This window comes from Petromyzon marinus, chromosome 3, assembly GCF_048934315.1.
Source record: "Petromyzon marinus isolate PM22_M1 ecotype Great Lakes invasive population chromosome 3, UKy_Petmar_22M1.pri1.0, whole genome shotgun sequence".
Taxonomy (NCBI): Eukaryota; Metazoa; Chordata; class Hyperoartia; order Petromyzontiformes; family Petromyzontidae; genus Petromyzon; species Petromyzon marinus.
Genome location: NC_133669.1, coordinates 7,965,260 through 7,988,062, shown reverse-complemented (window position 1 = coordinate 7,988,062; position 22,803 = coordinate 7,965,260). Strand labels below are relative to the sequence as shown.

At 49.2% G+C, this 22,803-nt stretch overlaps 1 protein-coding gene across 2 annotated transcripts; it reads right to left on the bottom strand.

The window, feature by feature from the left end:
- Positions 1 to 6,157: 6,157 nt before the first annotated feature.
- Positions 6,158 to 22,127, bottom strand: LOC116953019 (pantetheinase-like). 2 transcript variants are annotated; one of them, XM_076073560.1, is made up of 9 exons: positions 21,910 to 22,127; positions 17,449 to 17,739; positions 16,204 to 16,340; positions 14,959 to 15,163; positions 13,014 to 13,067; positions 11,670 to 11,907; positions 9,542 to 9,930; positions 8,476 to 8,646; positions 6,158 to 7,085 (listed from the first exon to the last, which is right to left on the bottom strand). In XM_076073560.1, exons 2-9 carry the CDS (start codon positions 17,698 to 17,700, stop codon positions 6,870 to 6,872), a joined length of 1,662 nt encoding a protein of 553 aa, XP_075929675.1. In that variant the 5' UTR covers positions 17,701 to 17,739; positions 21,910 to 22,127; the 3' UTR covers positions 6,158 to 6,869. The 2 variants fall into 2 exon arrangements, with proteins under 2 accessions (XP_075929675.1, XP_032828724.1); XM_032972833.2 differs by lacking the exon at positions 21,910 to 22,127 and adding an exon at positions 21,431 to 21,793.
- Between the last annotated feature and the right edge of the window lie 676 nt (positions 22,128 to 22,803).

Here is a 22,803-nt window from a genome sequence, read left to right as displayed (position 1 = left end):
CTTTCACTCCGCGTTCCTTCCGTGCGGTGGTTATTCGGGGTTGGTACGGTTAACTCGGGGTTAACTCGTCATATCATTCTTTTCCGAGATCTCCAACAGGTGGCAAAGATGGTGTTCACTCCTTCGCCAAGGATGCAGGAGGTCGTGGGTTCGATCCCGAACCTGACGCCTGCTGTATACAGTAGTTGGAGTTTGCATTTTCTCCTCGTGGCCGCGTGGATTTTTTTTCCGGGTCCTCCGGTTTTCCCCCTCCACGTTTAAAAGGACGCTTTTCGAGTATTCGGCTGCTGTAAATTTCCACGTGATAAGCCACTTCGCCGAGCTGTCACTTTTGGCCAGGTCGCTTCTAAAAATAGCAATATAGCTCAGTGGGTCTCACCTGGTAAAATCATTAATAGTAAGAGTATCAATCTTGATTTGAAGCTTTCGTGACTGCAGCAATCCATACTCTTTGGTTAAGTTGTAAAAGGGCACGTTAATAGTTAACCACGCGGTGACAGCGAGAGGGATACTGGAAGTGCTCGTGTCAATTGATTAGCCGGCCGAGTTGTCCTGAACTATGGCACACACCACGTGGAGCCGTGTGCACACAGCAAGTGGGGCCGTGTGCACACGAAGTTTGGAGGGGATTGACACCACCACACCCCTCTCCACCCTCATTCCTTAACTGTCTCCCTCCACTCCAAAATGGATAAGTGGAGGGAGTTTTGCAGTGATAACACTGTGTAACAAAAATCGTGTTTGTTTTTTTTTGTTCCTGGGTAACAAGTGTTATTTCCTAATTGCGTATGCCTCAAAAGTGCAGAAAATGGCTAATATTCCCCACAAACTTTGCTTTTGTGACGGGGACATTGATATTTTGAAATTTACCTATTTTCAATGAGAAAACGTGGTGTGCATTTGTGTCATTCCTTCACATAAAGTCCTGGTCACAAAAGCAAAGTTTGGGGGGGGGGATAACAATAGCCATTTTCTGTACTTTTGAGGCATAAGCAATTAAAAATAACACTTAGTACCCATGAACAAAAATTGTGTTACATCGTGTAATTAGTGCAGAGTAAAGGCCATCGCTGTTCTCTGATGTGCTGTTGTCGGTCGCGGTCAAACCCGAATGCACTTTAAGACGAGCCGTACGCAACGGTAACAATTGAACAATTCTTGCTGGGTGCATGACGGTCTTTAGCTATTCCGATGCGAAGGTTGGCAGAACACTCCCAATCCCGCTGCATGGAGGCCGCGGGGTGTTTGCTAATGCGTTGGCAGTCGAGTACGGCAACTGGGTTCAGGAACCCATCTGCGCGATCACTTGGCATCCCCTCTCTTATGTTGAGTTATTTAATAATTTTATGAGTTGCTTGCTTGACTTCTCTCCATCTCACTCTCGTATCCTTCATTGCATTTTGAGCTCATCTAACTTTCTGACCCCGGCTGCGGACTAAGCATCCGTGAAAAAGAGCGTCGTGGCTTATCAGATTCCTCCAGGATAAATACACATTCTGATTTCTCCCGCACAAATGTCGAATTCTCATGACTGCGAGTCGCCCCTGAACACCAAAAAAATAAAAAGTCTTGAAAGTCAACAAAATTCAACTTTACTGGATAAATAAAATTACTGGCGCGTATCAACGGTATCAGCGCGAGCGTGCTTTGTGTGTCGCACGTTACATGGTAACGAAACCTGTGGGCCTCCCCTAGATCGACTCAGCCTTAAATGAGCACTCTGAGCGCTGTGTTTGTGGTTGGTGATGGAGCCACCCGCCCACTCCCCGTTGTTGCATCATTTTGAACACTTTGTGTTCATGACCAGAAACTCGTGAAGGAAGTGAAGAGTGAGCGCGGGCGAGCCTTGTAAAATAACGACCACAAGGATGTATTTTGGCTTTCCCACCCGATGATGGACGCTTGTGTTGCGCCCGAAACGTCGTGATTTATTTTATTTTATACCTACGTGACTTTACCGAAAGAACCAAAGAGTATAGAGTATGATGTATTGGCTGTTTGAAGTCGGCGGTCTGCCACCACCAAGGCCGTGTGTGCATTACACGCGGGTGGTGTCACGCGCTTCGCCTGCTGCTGCTGCGGCACGCAGCGCGTGCGTGAAGCCGTGTGCACACGAGGAGTGGCTGGCGAGGTGCGGCGGTGGTGGTGCAGCGGTGGTGGTGGTGCAGCGGTGGTGCAGCGGTGGTTGTGCAGCGGTGGTGGTGCAGCGGTGGTGGTGCAGCGGTGGTGGTGGTGGTGCAGCGGTGGTGGTGCAGCGGTGGTGGTGGTGGTGCAGCGGTGGTGGTGGTGGTGCAGCGGTGCAGCGGTTAGCGCTACGCTGCGCTACTGAGCGGGCGACTCGAGTTCGATTCCCGCTCACCGCCAACACCTGTGACGATTATCTGAACCGGGCTTAGGCGCTCCCTTAGGTCGACTCAGCCTAAAAATGAGCATCTGTTGCGGTGTGTCGACAAAGGCGGCTGGACGTGTCGATGGCCACACACCCCATCGTGTGACGTGCCGGCCTTCATAGGTGCGCGCTATCAGCACTTGCCCCCTTTGGGGTCGGGGATTAGGTCACACCTCAACACTTCCTTCCCCTCTTCCTACACCCACGGGGAGAAGTTCCTCCTTTCTTACTTTGCGTGCACGACGCCGGCCAGGCACCGGACAGTGTCTCGGATGCGAGGGCTGGTGGATGGCACACAGATCGTTTGCGAATTTCTCAAACCCGCTGACTCGGAAGCCAAGCAAACCTGAGCCTGGTTGCATCGCAAGTCCACGGCAGATGAATGCGACTTCGAGAGGGATTGATCAGAGCTGATCGCGAGCACAAATATAACATCAATACATGCCTACCTGTCTTCAATCCGTGACTACGCAGCCCCGATGTCTTCGTCTCGTGTCTCGTGTCTCCCACTCCTCTGCCTCTGTCTTCGTCTCGCGTCTCGTGTCTCCCACTCCACCGGCCCTGTCTTGGCCTCGTGTCTCCCACTCCTCCGGCTGTCTTCGTCTCGTGTCTCCCACTGATGTCCCCATCATCACGTCGAGGCTGCTCGTGATGTGGACTCTGCTCTGTGGTATTTATGAGCATCTGTTGCTCGCGTGACTGCCGTTGACTCAAAAACATCACCTGTCGTTTACACACACACACACACAACAAATCCCGCTTGTTTATGTTTTGTGTTAGTAAAAGAAATAACAGTAACAAAATGTAGTAGCCCTTTTGTTAACCCACTGCTGGATGAAGCCCCCCCCTCCCCTATGTCGTGTCGGTCATTGGGGTTGCTTGACCATACTTCAACATGCTGGGCAGTGCACATCTTGCGATGGGCCGTGGGGGTGACCAGGATGGGTTTTAGATATCGCTCGTCGCTGTTGTTGGCCGTGGCCGGGGATCGAACTAAGATGGCCAGGATCCATAGCTCCTCCAACCACCTGCGCGTTAATATTTAACGTTGTACACGGGGGGGGGGGGGGGGGGGGGGGCACCACCTGGAGAAAATCACACGGTTTATATTGACTTTTTGCGTCATGGGGCTCTTGCAGGACACGTCACTAGAACAGCAGTAATGGACAATGGTCGAGGCCAAAGATGGAGCGGCAGCCAAAGGAGAGAACGCGCCCAAGGAAATTGGAGTACTGATATCAGCCCGCGTGCAGGTACCAGCAGGCGGATCGTGTGCATCGTGATAGATGATGAGAAATGGCACGAGCTTGGGGAGGCCTTGATCCCGCAGTGGATTGATCGTGGCTGATGATGATTTATCTGCATCATCAACTCGAGAAACCTGCAAGGAACAGTACTTCACAATAAAAGTCACAAAGTAACTCTGACTTTCCGGAAGGGCATGACCTTGACCTGAAGAACTGATTTGCTCGCTAGACACCTGCCGAACAATATGTCTGTATTACAATGTGTCTAATATATCTCACGATAATTTCCACTGCCGTTATAGTTTGTGGATCAAACGCAGAGCTCACCAGGCGTGACACCCAACCCAGGCAACAGAGGGCTACGATGCAGCCAGTAGTTGGCAGCAGAGCCCGTAGATGCGGATAACCTATTCGTGTGACTCTGCCCGTGTACGTACAATATTACCCCCTCCGTATGTAGCTCACTGTCATTGATATTATTCAACGAAAAGTAGCAGCCAGGGTGGCTGATGATTCAGCAACGGATTCTCTCCATATTCTTGGGTCTTTCGGTAAAGTAACGTAGATAGATTTTGATTTAAAGTTTTCGTGACTGCAGGGATTCATATTCTTGGTTCTTTCTGTAAAGTCACGTAGAAGGGAAACAATAAAATAATAAAAATATAAAACAATAAAATTCTCACGACGTTTCGACTGCAACACACGCAATCATCATCAGGTGTGAAAACCACAGCAAGAAAATTTGAAAAAAGTGGCGGTTATTTTTAACGTTAGCACCACGGAGAGCGATTTGGCAGTTCATCAGATGGACGAGTCCATCTATGTTCGGAAAAGAGGAGGGGGGAGACGAAAATAATGGATGCGGTCTGAAAGCCACCGTAAGCGTGAACAATCATTTAAGACCCGAAATGGTTTATCAAATCCTTCCAATGATTGCTAAGCCAGAATCCATCTTCTCGGTTGAAATTGTCTCTGTGTTTGTATATGTGAACGAATCTCTCATGGTAGCCAGATGGCTTGCAGAGAATGTCATGTGAGCCTACTGAATTATAACAGTGATCTGCCACGGCCAAGGTGTTGGTCCGACCGTGTTTTAGGTCTGCTTTGTGTTCACGGATGCGGTCCGAGACATGTCGTTTGGTTTCTCCAATGTAACTACTACCACAGAGGCAACTTAGTTTGTAGACGCCAGGGTACTGTATGTCCGGAATCACATCTTTTACAGACGGAACCAGATCTGTGAACGTGTTGAATCGAACCTGGATCTTGTGCTTATTCAATGTTTTGGAGATCTTTTTTGTGGTCCCCGCAATGTAGGGTAAAGTGATGGTTTTGAATGGCTCCTCAGGAGGGTCCTTCTTCATGGTTGGAGTAATGGCTTTGCGGATTGTGTAGTCGGAGTAACCAATAGCCTTAAGAGCTTGGTGTACGTGCTTGAGTTCACTGGCTATGTGTTCCTGGTCGGCTATGCATTGGGCTCTATGGTGCAGAGTCTTGATGAGGGAATTCTTCTGGGATGGATGGTGGTGGGAATCCGGTTTCAGGTAAGCATCCGTATGGGTAGCTTTCCTGTAGACAGAGTGGCTCATTGAACCATCAGGCCTCTTTTTTATTAGGACATCCAAAAAAGGTAGCTTGACATCTTTTTCGACTTTACCGAAAGAACCAAGAATAGAACGTAGATATGTTCAAAGAAAATAATAAAAACCTACGACGTTTCGATCGCAACAAAAGCAATCGTCACCTGATGACGACTGCTTGTGTTGCGATCAAAAAATCACCTGATGACGATTGCTTATGTTGTGATCGAAACGTCGTAGTTTGTTATTTTGTTTATTTTCTTTGAACCTATCTACGTGACTTTACCGAAAGACCCAAGAATATGAATTCCTGCAGTCACGAAAGCTTTAAGCCATGATTATCTCCAGTCACTCCCGCGCTTACCGGCGACCCATCACCTCCTCATCACTCTTTCTGTTGCCCGCTATCGCGGGTTACTGTTGTCTTCCTGTAAACTTCACTCATTGTATTGCATCATCCACGCATGCTGCGGTCTTCCAGACAGGTTTCGTCAGTAGCTGTGTTGAAGCATCACAATGCATGTCACGTGACAATCTCGTTCTGCTCCTGAACTATATTGACCCTTTATCAATTAGTACAACTTTGACGGTGCAGTTTGTTCAGTCGGCCTTTTGGGCCTGTGCTCAGCAAACTGTTTGAAACTAAGAATAGGTTTTACCCTTTCTGGCAATAAAACAGGTGTTAAGATGTTAAAACTTCACCGCAAGTATATGTGGTTAATGCAAACGTGATTCCTTGCTAAAATTTTCAGTTTGGTGTTTTAACATCTTAACACAACTGTTTTATTATGGCCAGAAAAGGTGAAACCTCTTCTTATTTTTCATACTGAAAAGGGATGTCCCATGGTGATGTTTGAAAGTGTACATTGGTTCTCTCTGTGTACTCTACTGCGTGCAGTTTCCTCCCACACTCAAGAGGAAATTGTTTTCAATGAAGCTCATTGAAACGCGACATTTATTTGTTTTTAATCAGTACCGATTAAACAGGCAGAAAGCGATCATGAATGGCAGGGCTCTTAATGCATGTAACTAGGCCAAGCGTCATTACAAAGCATAATTACAAAATTGTCAACACGCAATGAATAATAAAGTCCTCGACTAAATTTCTCTCGGTTTAAAAAATATTTCTACTGCTCGTGAAAACATTCACCATGCGGGCACGGGTGGCGATTCTAGGGTGCAGTAAATAGGTGGGCGGTCAATATAGGTCAGTGTGTTTGGCTAGTGTGAGTTAGAGTTATGGTTGGGGTCTGGTTGGCTACTGCAGACAGGTTAGGGGTAAGGAAAGGGTCTCGTTGAGTAGTGTCAGTGAAGTTAGGGTTTAGGGTCTGGTTGCCATGTGTGCTTAAGGTTAGTGGTTAGACTCGGATCTGGTTTGAGAGTTAGCTTCGAGTTAAGGTGAGTAGTGCTTGGGTCTGGTTGGCTCGTGTGGTTAGGGTCAGTGTTGGGGTTAAGACCAGTACTCGTCTCTGATTGGCCAGTCTCGTTACTCTCCCTATAACAGCGCACTCCGTACCCCCATGCCATTCGTGGCGCCCCCCCCCCCCTTCCCCCTTCATCGCTCGTCCCTTTCGCTCTCCCATCGTCGTTCCTGTCTCCTCCTCCTCATCCTCCTCCACAGCTGTAGGAGTTTCAGTGCCCCATCCACAGGAGTCACCGCATCGCAACGCCGGTCAGCAGCGTCGCCGCCGCGCAGAGCCCCAGCATCGCCACTTGCCAGCGGCCCCATCCGATAGAACCGGGGCCACCGGGGCCTCCACCGCAGCAATCACCCTCGTCTCGCTCGTACCAGCGGCCGAACAGCGTGACGGACAGCGGAGGGCCCTGCAGGCCCACGTCTGAGTTCACGAGACGCCCATCGTCCAGGACCTGCGTGGCCAGTTACATGCAATGCCTCGAGTGGAAATCTCCCCTGGCTTGACACGGATTTAAACAGGAAGCTAAGGGAATATTGTCCATCCCATTGTTTTATTCGACTAACCCCCACCCCCCTCCTTGAGAAAAGACGCTGCTGCTACAACTTTCAAACAAGACGCAAATATTTGTAAAAAGAAACGCGGCCATTTTTGCACTTGTGAAAGAAAAAAAAAGCCCATCGGTATTTTCCCGTGGCCCTCTCAGGTCACCATCAAAAGACATTCGAGCAAATGTGACCGACTGACAGCAGCGGCGATAGACAACCGTGGACCGGTGTCTTCGTGATTAGGACTCGTCAGCAGGGCAGCATTGGTCACCAATGCTCACTGCTGCAAAGTCTGCCTCAGGGAACCAACCGTGGGTGTATAGCAAGGCCGTCATTATAATATATTATAATATATTCTAATATTAAAATATGCTCAAAATGTCCCCCCCCCCATTATATTGCTATAAAAAATGAAAAAATAAAGTTCTAATAATTGCTATGCTATGTAAATAAAAAGAACAATATGCTAAACCTTGGCCACAATATCTGGACTTGTCTTCATATAAATCAATGCATAGATTTCTGTTTATATGATTGTGGTTATGGTTGTACTTTATTAATCCTTAATCTCTGCCATTACATACAATGAAACAAGAAATGGTAAAAAGTAAAAACAGAGCAATGCAATACAATGCACTATTCGACATTATTGTAAAAAAATGAATCAAAAGTCCATCCCATGTGTTAGTGAATTTTTTAATATTTTAGGCAGGAAATGGCAGGAAATGGCAGGAAATTAGTTTTCAAATTTAGATATTTTTCTGGGTTGGGACCCCCAGACCCTCTGGAAGATCTGCCTCCCCCCCCAATGTTGACTCCATGGCTATGGCCTTGGTGTATAGTGCAGTCCAACTCAAAGAGCATTGAGGTGTTTACAGTTAGTGGTGGATATTTCACATTCCTATAGCGGGGCCGGGGGGGGGGTTGCATTATCTCAATAGGAAAAGCACTTTTATTACTGAATTAGTCACTCTTTCTCTCTGGCCTCTCTCTGTGACATGACCAAGGGGCCATCGCAGTGTTATCGATGACAGTGTTGAGTTTTTATTGTTGGTTGGAAAGCATTACTTAGTGAAGAGAGCACCGGGCAACAGAGCGTGTGTTCGTGCGTGCGTGTGTGCGTCACAGGACCATGTTGCGCGATGGTCTGCGCCCACAAAATAATCGGCGACCGCGTTGGTACGGTGGACGTGGAATGACTCCTACGACGCTGACGACGATGACGACGAGGATGATGATAGTCACGACGGACGATCAGATGCCGTGCGTGTGTGCGACGACGTTGCCCCCGCGTACCTGGAACTGCCCTGGAGCGAGCTCCACGCCGCTCAGCAGCACCTCGGGGAAGACGTGGCGGGTGCCGAACGTCCCGGACAGAGAGAAGCGGGAGAAGCGCGTGGCTGCCTCCTTCGTGGGACGCCCGCACGTCTCCTTCTCGGCTCCGGCGCACTTGAGCAGCGTGCAGATCTACAGGCCACGCGCCACGGGGAGGCACGGGTTGAAATGGGGTGATGCGGTGCTGAGATGTTAACTACCTCGCCTGGTATACAAGGAGGTCGTGGGTTAGATTCCGACCCTAACGTATGTATATTTGGAGTTTGCGTGTCTCTCTCCCCGTTGTGGCGTGGATTTTTCTATGGCTCCTCCGGGTTTTCACTCCATATTTAGAAACATGCCTTTGGAGTATTTGGCTGCTATGCATTTCCACGTGATAAGCCACTTCTTTGGGCTATCATTTGTCTCCAGAGCTATATAGCTCAATGGGGCATACCTGGAAAAAAAAAACATTTCAGTTTAGAATTAACGCCATGTGGAGAGAGGTGTGCTCACAAACAGCGCGAAGCCACGGGCTCTGTAGTGCTATGTACGTGGGTATATTGAACTTCTTTCACACTCTATGTAGCGTACCGTGCTATTCGGAGGTGCGGGGGGAAGGACAACAAACTGAACACTAAAAGCAGTTCTCAAGAAATTATTTTTCAATCGAGATTACGTAAGTGCACAGCTCCAGTGGTTTCCGAATATCGACAGGAAGAGCGTTCCAGACGATCGCAGAAGCGCATCTGAAAGCACGCAATGCGGTGACCGTCCTTACACACCGCACCAGCTACTCATTTGAGGCTGAGTAGACCTAGGGAAGGCCCAGGACGGATTGAGAAAATAGTCACTGGTGTTGGCCATGAGCGGAAATCGAACTCGGGTTGCCGGGTTCGCAGTGCGGCACGCTAACCGCTGCACCCACCGGTCCCCACCAATAACACCAACAGCCGCAACTACAAAACGACGGTGACGTCACCACAGCCCTCGTACCAGACTAGGTGCTAGGCACCACCACCACCATCGCCGTCACCGGCGATGCTACCTGCAGGTAGTACTGCCCCTCCACCACGTGCAGGCCGCTGAACGCCCCCAACGCGTGCAGCTCCCCAGCCGCCCGCGGCTCCTCGGCCGCCTGCATGGCGAACTCCAGGTGGCAGCACAGCTCCCCGTGGCACACGGACGCGTTCGCGGTGCCGGCGGCCAGCAGCACCATGGTGAAGGGGTCGTGAAACACGGAGGCGGTGAAGGAGGGTGGCGACGAGGTGCCCGGCGAGGGGGGCGCCAGTGCGGAGGCGTGGCGGCCCCAGTCGGGCCGCTGGTACCCGGGAGCCCGCGGGCTCGCGTCAAGCTCGGCGAGCAGCAGGTGCCCGCTGCCGGTGACGGCGTCGTAGTGGTAGGCGCGGGCGCCGTCCGGGCTGTAGATGCCGCTGCCTGCGGTGGGATGCGTGCCGTGGAAGGTGAGATTTTGTTTGTTATGTTGCGCGCGCAACCCTTTGCGACAGTGTTCTTAGCTGATGTTCAGAGGTGGACGGAGGAAAAGGGCGGGGGGGGGGGGGCACTTTCGCCGAGAAACCATGGGGGGTTTGACAGCAGCATAATATGGGGGCGTTTCACATTTGTGTATTGTCGGGGGCCGCACTAAAGGCGGCCTGCAGGCCTTGCGATGAAGAACGCTGCTTTACAACTGCGGTTGTAAGTGTTGATCCACGAGCACCGTCCATCTGTGGTGCCACGACCGTGGAGCCACTCCGCAAGCGCCGCGACTCACCACCCTACCCCCACCCTGAACGCACGCACACACGTAGTGTCCCGGCGGGGGATTGCCTGGCACCACGGGTGATCATCCGAAGGGCCCCTAGGTGGGAAGTCCCGTGGTTTCCCGGTGCCAGGAGATTGGCCGACCCTCCCAGGAAAAATCACATTGCCCCCCCCCCCCTAAATTGGCTTAAAATTGCATGGGCGCACAGAAGCTACCAGTGGCCATCCGCAATGAGTCACTCACAGCACCGGGGAGGGGCCAGGGTGAAATATTAAGCGAGCAGCGCAGACGATGAGGTAAAAGGGAAATCCCAGTGCACACTCGCGGGTGTGTATTCACCAGCCGGGCGGCCTCCCAGCGTTAAACGGCGTGCGCGTTCGCGCCGCCACTTAGCATTAGTCTTTGTGTGGAGCGGCTGCGTGGGCGGACGCGCGGCGAGAGTGAGGGCAGAGCTGCAGCACGAGCGCTCGTTAAAATAATCGCCTGCAGGTGCGCGCGTGTTTGCGCCGCTGCTGTAGTGTTAACTGTCGGGCGTGCGCGTGTTAGAGTATAAACATCAGCAGGGACGCGCGCGTTCGCACCGCTGCTGTAGCATTAGTCATAGTGCGTGCGCGGGTTATGATATAAACCTCCCACAGAAGCGCGCGCGTTCGCGCTGCTGCTATAGGACTAGTCGTGGTGCGGGTGCATATTAAAATGTAAGCGTTAGCAGGGGTGCGCGTGTTCGCGCAGCCGCCTTCGCATTAGTCGTGGTGTACGTGAGCGAGTGCGGAGTAACCCCGTGCGGCGGTGAGCCAGCAATTTATCCAAGTCTCTCCGAAAAGGCGCTAGCGCGGGAGGACCGATCACACAATTTGCAGGGCCCGGCGGGAGCTAAACGATGCGTTGGAGGAGGGAGTGGAGGGGGCAAATGTAGCACTCCACCTGCCCAGCGAGGGTGGTGGGGCGGACATCGGCCCCCACGCATACGTTGGTCTGCCCGTCCCGTCTTGTCCGCTCGGAAAGAACTGTTTAGCGACACGGAAACTGAAGGCTGGCGCCAGGTGTAAAATGAATTTGCTCTGGTTTGTTTCTGGCACATTTTTCGAATTTAGTTTTTTTTTTTATCAAGTTTATCAAATTTGCATCTCTGGATTTCGGGCAACCCTTTGTTTATTCACTCGTCCCGTATTGATTTGAGTAAGTCTCTTATAACGGCACAACTTCACCGCACAGTGTCGTTTGCTATTGGATCGTCTTTACGAGAGGTGTCATGCATGCACCCTCTGTTACAGAGACGGACGGACAGAGCGACTGCAGTAAATGCTCTCCACAGACGGACGTACAGACTTAGTGCAGTTCACGCCTACCCATCTCGGTTGAAAAAACGTCAAGGCCCCGGCTAGGCACCCCCCCCCCCCACCCCTCTCACCGGTCATGCGGTTGGTGGTGTTGTGCGTGTTGGCGGCGAGCAGGTTGACGGCCATGCCCATGGCCCACGCCGAGTGGAACTGCACGGCGCTCAGGTGCGGCAGCACGTTCATCCACGCCGTGGGGAAGAGCACCGTGTCGATGGCGCCCTCCTCCACCAGTTGCACGGCCGGCGCGTGGAACAGGATGTCGAAGCACGTGAAGACCCCGAGCCGCCCAAAGTCTGTTTCCACGATGACCTGCGCGCGTAACCCACGCGACGACCATGGCCATCCGTAGCCGGGGAGGGGTGGGGGCGGCCGGAGGGGTTGCGGAGAAAATCACACTGTGTGGACTCCCCCCCCTCCCCCCCCCCCCGACCGCCGCCTTCAAACTAAACCAGAAGTATTACATCTCACACGGTGACGTGAAAGCGTACCACCCCCCTCCTTCTCTCCCCCCCAAAGTGCGGGGCCCGGGGCAGTCACCCCAATTTGCCATACCCTCGGGACGGCTCTGCATGCGACGATGAGTTGCGTTCAAATCCTCACCCCCCCACCATCCCCCACCGTCCCCCACCACCCACTCAGCCAGTCCGTCAGGTCACTTGGACAGCTGCGACCCGTTGTGTTGTTCTGTGACACGTATGGCCCCTGACATAGCAGCAGGTTGCGGCGTCATTGAGCCATCTGCCTGACCTTTTCAGTTTCAGTTTCATTTATTTGGTAAAGCCCTGTGAGCCATTCGGCTCTTGAATTGGGTGCAACCGCAACAAACAAAAAACAAAAACATGAACAAGATGAAAACCTTTAAGTGACTATGCGCAAACAGAAAAATCCAGGAAAAAACAGCAAAATCTTCCATAAAAAGCACAGTACACTAACGCTGTGTGCAAAAATCCCAGTGGGATGCAAGTCAAACAACAACAACAACCACAAGACAACTCAGATTAAATCCATCAGTTTAACTCCGTACTACAACAAACATGGCCAAACCAAAAAACGTTTTCGAAATCACCAAAATAAAGCGATAAAAGCAATGTAACAGTGATCATAGGAACTGTGACTGATATTTCACAATAAACGAAGTTTCGCTCTTTGTATGATGTAAGTGGTTGAGATTTAGAGCTTTGTATGATGTCAATGGTTGAGCTTTAGGGCTCAACCAATATTGGCGAACACCACTAATATATCAGGAACCCCCCCATCTAACAAGAGTCGACTCGAAGAGACTTTCCTGGGTAATGGACATTATTAGTTTGCACAGACCACAATAATTGCTCTTCACACGCACGACTTGGTACACGCATCTCCAGCAAAAGAGTCGACTTGAGAGACGGATCGATGCGTCGTCTCCACGGGCCTACCTGTGTGGGCTCGGCAGGCTGGTCAAACTGATCTTCGCCCATGAAGAGTCGATACTGTGGGAACAAAGGCAAAGATTATCTGCGCAGCCTAACATAGACTGGTGAGGCGAGTGCTATTAGCGAGTACATATTAAGCGTGCACGCAGCACGAGGCACTGCGGTGTGGTCGGCGCCCGGCCCGGCCCGGCCCGGCCGCTTTTGTCCCTCCATTATGTTTCACGCACAGCCTCGGGTACTCGGTTAAGACTGCGTCGAAGTAGGGGCGATGTGGAACTGGGTTACAGTATCGCTCGCCAACGACGTTAAACCGTGACGGGGAATCGGAACTTGGGTCTTGTAGCGCAGTGCACGAAACACCTTGCCGACGTTCCACTGTAGGAACATGCACGCACATTGGGTTAGGTAATCTGCAAACGACAGTGTAGCACCGGGGTTTATTTACCAGGTAAGGCCGACTGAGCTAAGTAGCTCTTTTTCAGAAGTGACCTGGCCACAAATGATAGCTCAACGAAGTGGCTTATCACGTTGACATTTATAGCAGCCAAATACTCTAAATACATGTTTCTAAATGTTGAGGGGAAAAACGGAGGACCCGGAGAAAAATCCATGTGATCACGGAGAGAGAGAACATGCAAACTCCAAATATACAGGCGTCAGGGGCGGGATCTAACCCACGACCTCCTGTATACCAGGCGAGGTAGTTAACATCTCGCCACCGTGGCATCAAGTCCAGGTTCTCCAGTCTTTGGTGATAACGCATGCAGGTGGATCAATTGAGAAACAGGAATGTACTCGCTTCATTGTCGGCGCTCGAGCCATAGACTCGATAGTTTAAAAAGATTAGACTTTGTCGGACGTGACCGGGTGGCTTGGATGTCATACTAATTCAACTTTGAACTTAACCATGAATTAACAATTAACCATTAATTAAGAATGCAATCATTAACAAGTAACTAATGTACTTGTGTAGTGGGTTCGAATTAGGTGCACACACAACTTCTTGGGAGGCAACACTTATTTATTAATGAACACAACAGTTAACTCTTACATTACGCATAGGGTGGTGACCACCGATTTACTCTAGCTAACACACACTTCTCAGATACTCTAGGGAGGTACAGCCTCCTGTCTTGGCGGGACTTACTTACACGTCTACCGCTATCGTAAAGTCCTCCGGCTGGGACCAACACACGGATCTCTTCTTGGCGTCTTCACGATGCATCTTCATTCTTGATATGGGCAGCCTCGAACCTCGTGAGGAGGCTGCTTATATGGGCCTCGGCGTGCCTGGGCCCTGCCCCGGCCACGCCTCCCTTCGAGAACCCTCTCGAATGCCCCCTGCTGTCCACGTGCCCCCCGAGGTGCCCCCTAGGCCCCTGGCCCCCACTGGGGTCCAGTCACGTGTCCAGCCGGGGTCACAGAGAGTGCCACGACCTCACACCACCCTCGTGGCCTCCCGACTCCAGAACCGGCCCTGACGTCATTCCCGCCTCCAGCCGGGATGACGTCATGTGTGAGTAGACCCGCGTGGTCGTGACGCTCCCCCGCATAGTGACGTCACACGTGTGCGTGTTTACGTATTAGTGATGCTACCATCACTACACTTGCACAGGAATGGTGTCTCATGCACCCTTGTTTCAGAAAATATTTGTTCCCACTTTTGAAGTGTTTTTCTTTCTAGGTTTGTATATTTTAAGATTTTAATATTATATCGCCACCCCAGCACCCAATACCGTACAACTACCACCCTCCACTGAGAGATTATAATACTCAATCCGAAGCGATGTGTATTTTGTCCGCATCGTCCGATATGTTGTATCGAGGCCAGAATTGTGTGGATTAACACGACGGTGAGTTGTTATTGGTTATCCGCGCTGTGATTGTAATTTTGACGTTTTTTTTGTACTAGTCCGAGACTTGGGAACGCATCTCGAAGCTTCCGCACCTTGTGATAGCGTCCCACCAGGCGGCCGAGCCGGTCCAGCACCACGTCCGTGTTGAACTGGTAGCGCGAGTCCGGTGGGCAGCGCGGGTCGCTCCCCCTGTCGCACTGCTTCCCGTCGCCCAGGTTCGCCACCAGGTACACACTGAGGTTGCGCGCCAGGCAGCTGAGCCTTGACAGCACCGAGCCCGGTTCCGGATCGTTTGCGCTTGCCCGGAGGAGGGGAGGAGGAGGAGGAGGACAGGCAATGCTATGAATCGATGTAGCTCCACAGCTGTCGCCAGTCACGGACTGGGACTAAATATCGGCCCAGGTATTTATAAATACACCGGCCCACATTCGGGCTATGGCCATTTTTTTTAATGGCTTGTGCGACAAGCTGCATACGAGTAGCCCGATGTGCGATGTGACAAATTCGCGTGATATTGCTGTGTGATCTCATTGGCCTATTTGAGTCGGTCCAATAAACAAATGGGCCGGTGAGAAGGATTCTTTCGGGCTGCTGAATATGGGGACTTAATGCCAACTGAGGGTGTAAATAAGCTATCAAGCGTACACTGTCGATGTAATTAAATGTAATGTTTTGGTTAAAAATATATATATATTATATTTTACTCTGATCACAATTTTCCCACACAGACCGGCCCATCGGCTCTCAGAATGGACCAGCCCACCGGAGTGCCCTATGGCCAGTCCGGGCCTGGCTGTCGCTGTGAAGGAACGACGTCAGTGGGACAGCAGAAGTTGTGTATGGTGCTGGAGAGAAATGTGTGTTACGAGTTGGCAGTTGACAGTTATTTTAATGGCAATACGGCAGCTGCCGGTGGTGGGGGGGTTACCGTTGTGAGATAAACGTTTTCCTTCTTGTGTACGATGGCAATTTGTGCGGGAGCTAAATGCCAATGTCGATACCTGCTGCTAGCCACGAGAGGACTTCAAGAGAGAGTTTGCGTGGTTTTGCTGTTCCTCCTCCAATGAAGGGGCGCAGGCTGCAGTGGTTTCACTACACGGTCCATAGCTTTGGTTGCATGGCCACAATCACATGACCGTGGCTTTCCTTTAATTTTCAATTTATGGAGGTGTGCCCATCGGCCTGTTGGTCTTCTGAAGCGGTTGATGGTTACACCGGTGTCTTTGAAGAGGTCACCTAGGAGTGGACGACGGGAGAATGACTTCATGCGGGAAGATAAACTCACCTGCGAGGTTCACAACTGGGAAGATGATGTGATCTTGCAGACGGATCTCTACCTGGGAGGTTGTTCACAGGGCACCCAGCCAAGCTGAGCGCTCGGATCGAGAATGTCCTCCATGTAGAACTGCGCCTCTTCCCGTGAGAGCGTCCATCCGTACAGGCCGTCCTCCGGACTCACCACGATGTCCGCTCCCTGGGTTGGGTGCCATGTGAGAGCGCGGGTGAGACCTCGCCTCGCGTGAAAGAGAGCTAGGGACGTCGACTCGTCATCTCGCGCAAGAGAGACAGAGCAAACGCGCAAAAACACGCACAGCAACATCACGACCCAAGCGTTGGAATCTCCCTCGGTGAATTAAGGGGTTACATTTTTATTAGAGGAGGGCAGATGGCTTGAAGGTTACAGAGCACTGAGCTGGCAGACTGCTGAGTCCTGGGTTCGAATCCAGACGTCAGCTGCCTCTGATTTCACCGGGTTTTCAAGTGTAGTATTGCACAAACAAAAAAACATATATATAGTTCTGCAACGTCCATTCAGCTAAATTCCAAACACACTCTCGCGGGCCCTGCTGAAGTTCCTGCGACCACTCCTTCGCTGCGCCGGTGTTAGCTTCAGCTCTTGTCTCAAGAGCCGAATGGCTCACAGGGCTATACCAAATAAATGGAACTATGAACTATGTCTCGAGGTGGCGCAGCAGCATCACCGTGCGAATTCTCGCGCGTTACATTTTAAACATCGTGTGCTTAAGTCATGCGTCTTAATGCGTGCAATGCCCAGCACGCGACAGGTGTGTACACACAGACACAGACAGACAAAAATGTATAGGTAATATAGGGGGCCGTCCATAAATGACGTGACGAGGGAGGGGGGGGGGGGTTGAGAAATGTGACGTCACATCAAAATGCGCAACTTTAAATAAATCTAGAATTGTTATAACACTAATTGTTATAACAACACTCCTACAACATCAGTGTGCAGCGCCACATTGAATACGCACTGCAATGACAATAGTTTAAAGCTATTTAAAGCATGTTTTATTTTCAAAATGGAAATATGGTTTTTGGGGGGGGGGGGGTGAGGCAGAGCTTTGCGACGTCATATTTGAGGGGGGGTCTGACTTTTTGTGACGCCGTGTGACGAAGAGGGGGGGGGGGTCAAAAATTGGCCATAATCGCGTGACGTCATTTATGGACGGCCCCGAGTACGATTCTCCAAATCCTACGAGAGTAATTATTGTGTGTTCTCTCCTATTGAGGTCGCCGAGCCCTTTTAAGTCCGACGTGTTGTTGTTGGTCGCACTGACCATACTGGTCGCATTGCGGATGAGAGGCTCCATGATGTCCAGGTTGCTGTGCATGAGCGTCAGGGCTTCTGCCCGCGTGGGCAGGGTCCCCTGTGCGCGTGGGGGCGGCAGGAGCACGGCATGCTCCAACACCGCCGCCACGAAGCGGCGTCCCGTGGAGCCCTGAGTAGCTCCCTGGGTGCCCCCCAATAGCGTGGCCAGGGTGAGGAGGGCACCGAACCAGCACCACCAAAAATGCCGCCGGACTTCCATCGGCAACACCGTTTGGACGTAACTGCACCTGCACACGTGCTGTTGGGTTTATAGGCGGTGGCAGGGGAGGAGGAGGGAGGGAAGAGCTAAGTATGTCGTTACTAGTTACTAGTTCAGCACACCGGTGTGTTGGAGAGTAGACCCACAACATTTACAATTCAAGTACGACGTTTCGCCAGTAATTACAACCAGTTTCATCAGTCGACAGGCAGAATTGTATACGTATGTTATATGTATGTTGAACTTTTTTTTTAGCACCGTACGTAGCCAACCATGCTAACCGGAGGTGCGGGGGAAAGACAGCAAACTAAACTTTGGCCCCCAATAGAAAATGGCTGACCTAATTGTAGCAGAGAATCCTACGTTATTTTTCATCGTAGCTATCAGCCGTAATCAATCCATTGCTGAAGAAATGCTTTAAGTCCAAATATCAAATGTGTTCATATTCTTAGTTTTTTCGGTAAAGTCACGTTGAAGAGAAACAACAAAATAACAAAATATATATAAAACAACGTGACTTTACCGAAAAAACTAAGAATATGAATTACTGCAGTCACGAAAGCTTTAAATCAAAAATCAAATGTGTTGTTCATCGAATCAAAACGTCACTGCTCTGCACAAAATACAGTTACATTCGGGTAAAGTTTATGTTTTTGAAATATAATTGTATGTTTACACGGATGGTATACTTTACAGTGTTGTCCTTCTTTTGGCTGCCACTCCTTAATTGAGCACGTCCGCCGACGAGATGGAGTGATGAAATCAGCTTCGCTTGCAGGTGCTAGGTTGATTATCACATGGCAGAATGATATGGGATGGCGTCGGTGTGGTCTTCATCGAGCAGGGAATTGACCATGGCTGACGATGCTATTGCGTTGGCGTTGTAAGCCAAATTACAAATTCCTTTCTCAATAACAAGTGCATTGCCTCATTTGGAAGACCATGCAGAGTAATCCAGAGAAAACCCAATAGGTAATAAGAGGGGATAACACTTAAAACACCGCACGGACGGATTTAGGATTCACGACTCCAATTCCTGTACTGCCATAACCTCATCGCCAGCCCAACGATGTTCGGAAATCTCACAATGTTTACATGATCCACCAACCCTTATCTCCAGAGAGTAGAATCGCATTTGAACGTCACCGCACCTATAAAACTATAAACAACTTTTTTTTATTTTACCAGGTAAATGTGGAGGGGAAAACCGGAGGACCTGGAGAAACATCCACGCGACCACGGGGAGAACATGCAAACGCCACATATAAAACAGGCGTAAGGGTATCTGGATCGAACCCATGACCTCCTGCATACCAGACGTGAAAGCTAACTTCTCGCCACTGTGGCGCCCTCATTATATCAGCACGTATAATACTTTAAGCAAGTCAGTAAAATCAAGTTGATGCACGGATTGTGTACAACTCCAACATGCATTTCAGCAAAACTAAAGCGATTAGTGAAATATACATTTGCACCTGGTTTTTAGTTTTGTTTTGCACTGGTTTGGGTTTCTGAGGTATTTGAGCAACGCTCTCATCAGTTTGGCCGGTTTAAAAAAAAATAGATAATCAGTCCTTAAGTGGCAATGCGGCTTTACAACGAAGTTTCAGACAGGCGGACCGAGAAAATGCATATGCAGCGCCATCATATCCCGAGCCACCTGCTGGGATGACTCCCAATCCATCTCCCTGCGTATCCCCAAACTTGGGACTACTCCTCTAGCCCCGAGCTAGCTGCTAGACCTCGTGCTTTTTTTCTTTTAAAATCCGGGTCTCTGGGTGCTCCGTTTTCCTTCCACGTGTATAAACACTCATTAATTGTCCGAAAACACCTTAATATCGAGTATGTGTGCGTACGTTGAACATCTTTCGCAACACCGCACGGAGTCGACCGTGCTAATCGTGTTAAATCTTGTGTTTACTCATGAATTTGGAAGTTTTTTAGTGACCCCTGCTTATTTATAGCAAGGTGATGGTTTTGATTGGGTCCTCAGATGGTTCTTTCCCAACGGTTGAGGTGATAGCTTTACGGATTGTGTGGTCTGGATATCCATTCATCTTGAGAACTTGGTGTACATGTTCCAGTTCACTGGCTCGGTGATGATGGTCGGAAATACATCGAGCTCTATGGTGTAGAGCTTTGGGATGGATGGTGGTGGGAGTCAGGTTTTAGTTAGGCATCCATATGGGTGGCTTTCGTGTAGACAGAGTGTCCCATTGAGCCATCTGGTCTCTTTTCGATGAAAACATCCAAGAATGGTAACTTTTGATTTAAAGCTTTCGTGACTGCAGTAATTCATATTCTTAGCTCTTTCGGTAAAGTCACGTTGAAGGGAAACAATAAAATAATAAAATATATTTTATAATGGTAACTTGCCATCCTTTTCCACCTCCATGGTGAATTTTATGGCTGGGTGTATGGAATTTATGTGGTTGAGGAATTGGTTCAGAGCTGGTCGGCCATGTGGCCAGATGATGAACGTGTCAGCTATGTACCTCTTCCACAAGGACGGACGTAGACTGGATTCCTGGATGGCATCTGTCTCAAAAAACATTTTTCCATGAAAACATGGGCTACAACTGGAGATAAGGGAGAACCCATTGGGGTACCTTCAACTTGTTTGTCGAATGTTCCATTCCAGGTTAAGTAAGTGTTGGTAAGGCAGTCTCACCAGGGCCAGTACATCAGTTGCTGACATTTGGGCTACACCCATTTCAAACCCTTATAAACAATTTGCCTTGGAGGCTAACCCCCTTTTTCCTGAAGACGACCACTTGTTTTGTGATGGAAACGTCGTAGTTTTAGTACATTTTTGTTATTTTCTTTGAACCTATCTACATGACTTTACTGAAAGACCCAAGAACACAGAGTATAATTGTATCTTGTGTAAATATAATGGCAGCGAATCTTGCACGAAAGTATGTCAACAAATACTTCACTGCATTTCACTGAAGCACTGTATTAATGGCAGTGATTATTGTACAAAACTACGTCATAAAACACCTCACTTCATGTTAGGTGTATTTAACTGACCTTTAAATTATTCAAATTCACTGCTCTTATACTTTATTTTCTCCTGCTTTCGCTCGCTGGGGTTTAAATAAATTGGAATTCGATACAATATCTGGAAAATCACCGAGAAACGTCTATTTTATGATAATTTAGAAGCATAAATTAGACTTACATTTAGTCTCAAGTGCAGAAGAAATAAATAAAGGCACCAAATGGACTCTGTTGCTGCGTATAACTATTTATTTTAATCACTTTAAAAAGAGAAACGTCAAACTTAAGGCGAATTTGCGAAAGAAAGTTTTTCTTTCCGCTCGACCTGCGTGAGTGTAAAAATCCACCCACTCATGATTATTAATGAGGGGAGGAGGGGCCTCATGTGGAGGACCCCACCTGTTCATGATTATTAATGAGGGGGGCTGGTCGACGTGGAGTGACGTCACGCGCGTTAAACACAGACATTCTTAGCTCATTAAATTAGTAGTAATTGTATGTACCCCCCCCACCACACATAGTTTTGCAATATCCAGAGCATGATGGACACACACTTGCAGATCATATATTTATCTACACTTGTCCCTAGTTACTTCTAAAAAGACGCAGTCGGGTTCCGATTTCTACTCCCACCACAGCGTCCCCTGATTGTTCAGACCCATCTTCTACCCCGACTCTGTTTTTTGACCAGCATTGAGATTTGACGACGTCTTATAAATAAACTCACCTCAACGGCAGGCTGATGATCCTCTCTCTCTCTGTGTCTCTTACCGGTGTTGCTGCGCAGTCTGTTTATTAGTGGAGTCTGTCTGCTGCCCTTTGTCCCTATTACATGGTGGCAAAAGAGGGATTATATGCTGCTTTCTGACTACGCCGTCTATCAACACACTCTGCACTTCGAACCCAGCGAGCCGAATTTTAAATGTCGGTCCTCTCCCCTTTGTCTAGGTTCGATTGAGCCTTAAATGAACACCGTGTGTAAAACATCAGCACTTGGGGAGACAAAGGCCGTCGTGCGTGCTTTTTGGCCACACTATCCCGGTCGTGCAGCATGCCGATTTTATTTAAAAGTAAATTGATTTAATTGGTACCCCCCAAGAGTCTGTTATGAGAGGCTTTGTTGATTTTTACAAATTTTATACCCGCACCTCCGGTTAGCACGATTGGCTACGTACGGTGCGAGAGAAGTTCAACATACATACTTACGATATTGTGGGTTTTCTGGCCTGCACTATTATTCTGTTATGAAGGGCTTTACAGGTTTGGTCACGGGTCTGTTCGAGGCGATACGGGGTGGAGATTTGCTGTCTTTGTTGCTTGTCAATGTCGCTTGCGTTGGCCAATTTTTTTTATGATGTCCGATGAACGATGTTCAACAGCTAGTTCGCTCTTTCTCAGTGTGTGAGAAAGAGCACGCGTTGACGGGCCTGGGGTTTCACCCGCGTTTTCACTCTTTGTGTTGCAAAGTCTGATTGTTGATTAACCTTGCAAGCCACATCTTTTACAGTCTGGGAGAAAAAAAACCCAAAGCCCATGTTACTTGATAACTTTGTGACAAACACACGTTACGCAAGTCAGATGTTGCTGTTGTTTTAACGTGTACTTTAACGCGGAATGGAATTGATTTGTATTTATTACATTCCACGTAAAAAAAAATCCATTCCATACTATGTTTTTTTTTCCATTCCACGTATGAGTGTATTGTTTGTAAAGTAGGAGGCTCACATTCTGACATACTCCGCTACGAGATTGTCTTCACATTGAGGTCAAGGATTATATATATCGGTCCAGTCCCGGTTCATTCACGATTCTCTGCGATACGATTCGTTGAATCGTCACTATTCGATGTCGTTAATCGATGTAATTCTAGATTATTAATTTGTTGGCATCTGGGGTGAATGTAGCTCTTCTACTATTGGCTGCAGGGGTTACGTAAACAAGTTAACGAAGTGGCTTATCATGTGGACATTTAGAGCAGCCAAATACTCTAAACGCATTATTTTAAATGTGGGAAAAAATCTCCAAATATACCTCCTTAATATAGTTTTTTGGGTTAGATCGCGTAAATGTGTGGTTAAACCCACCACCACCCGACACAGC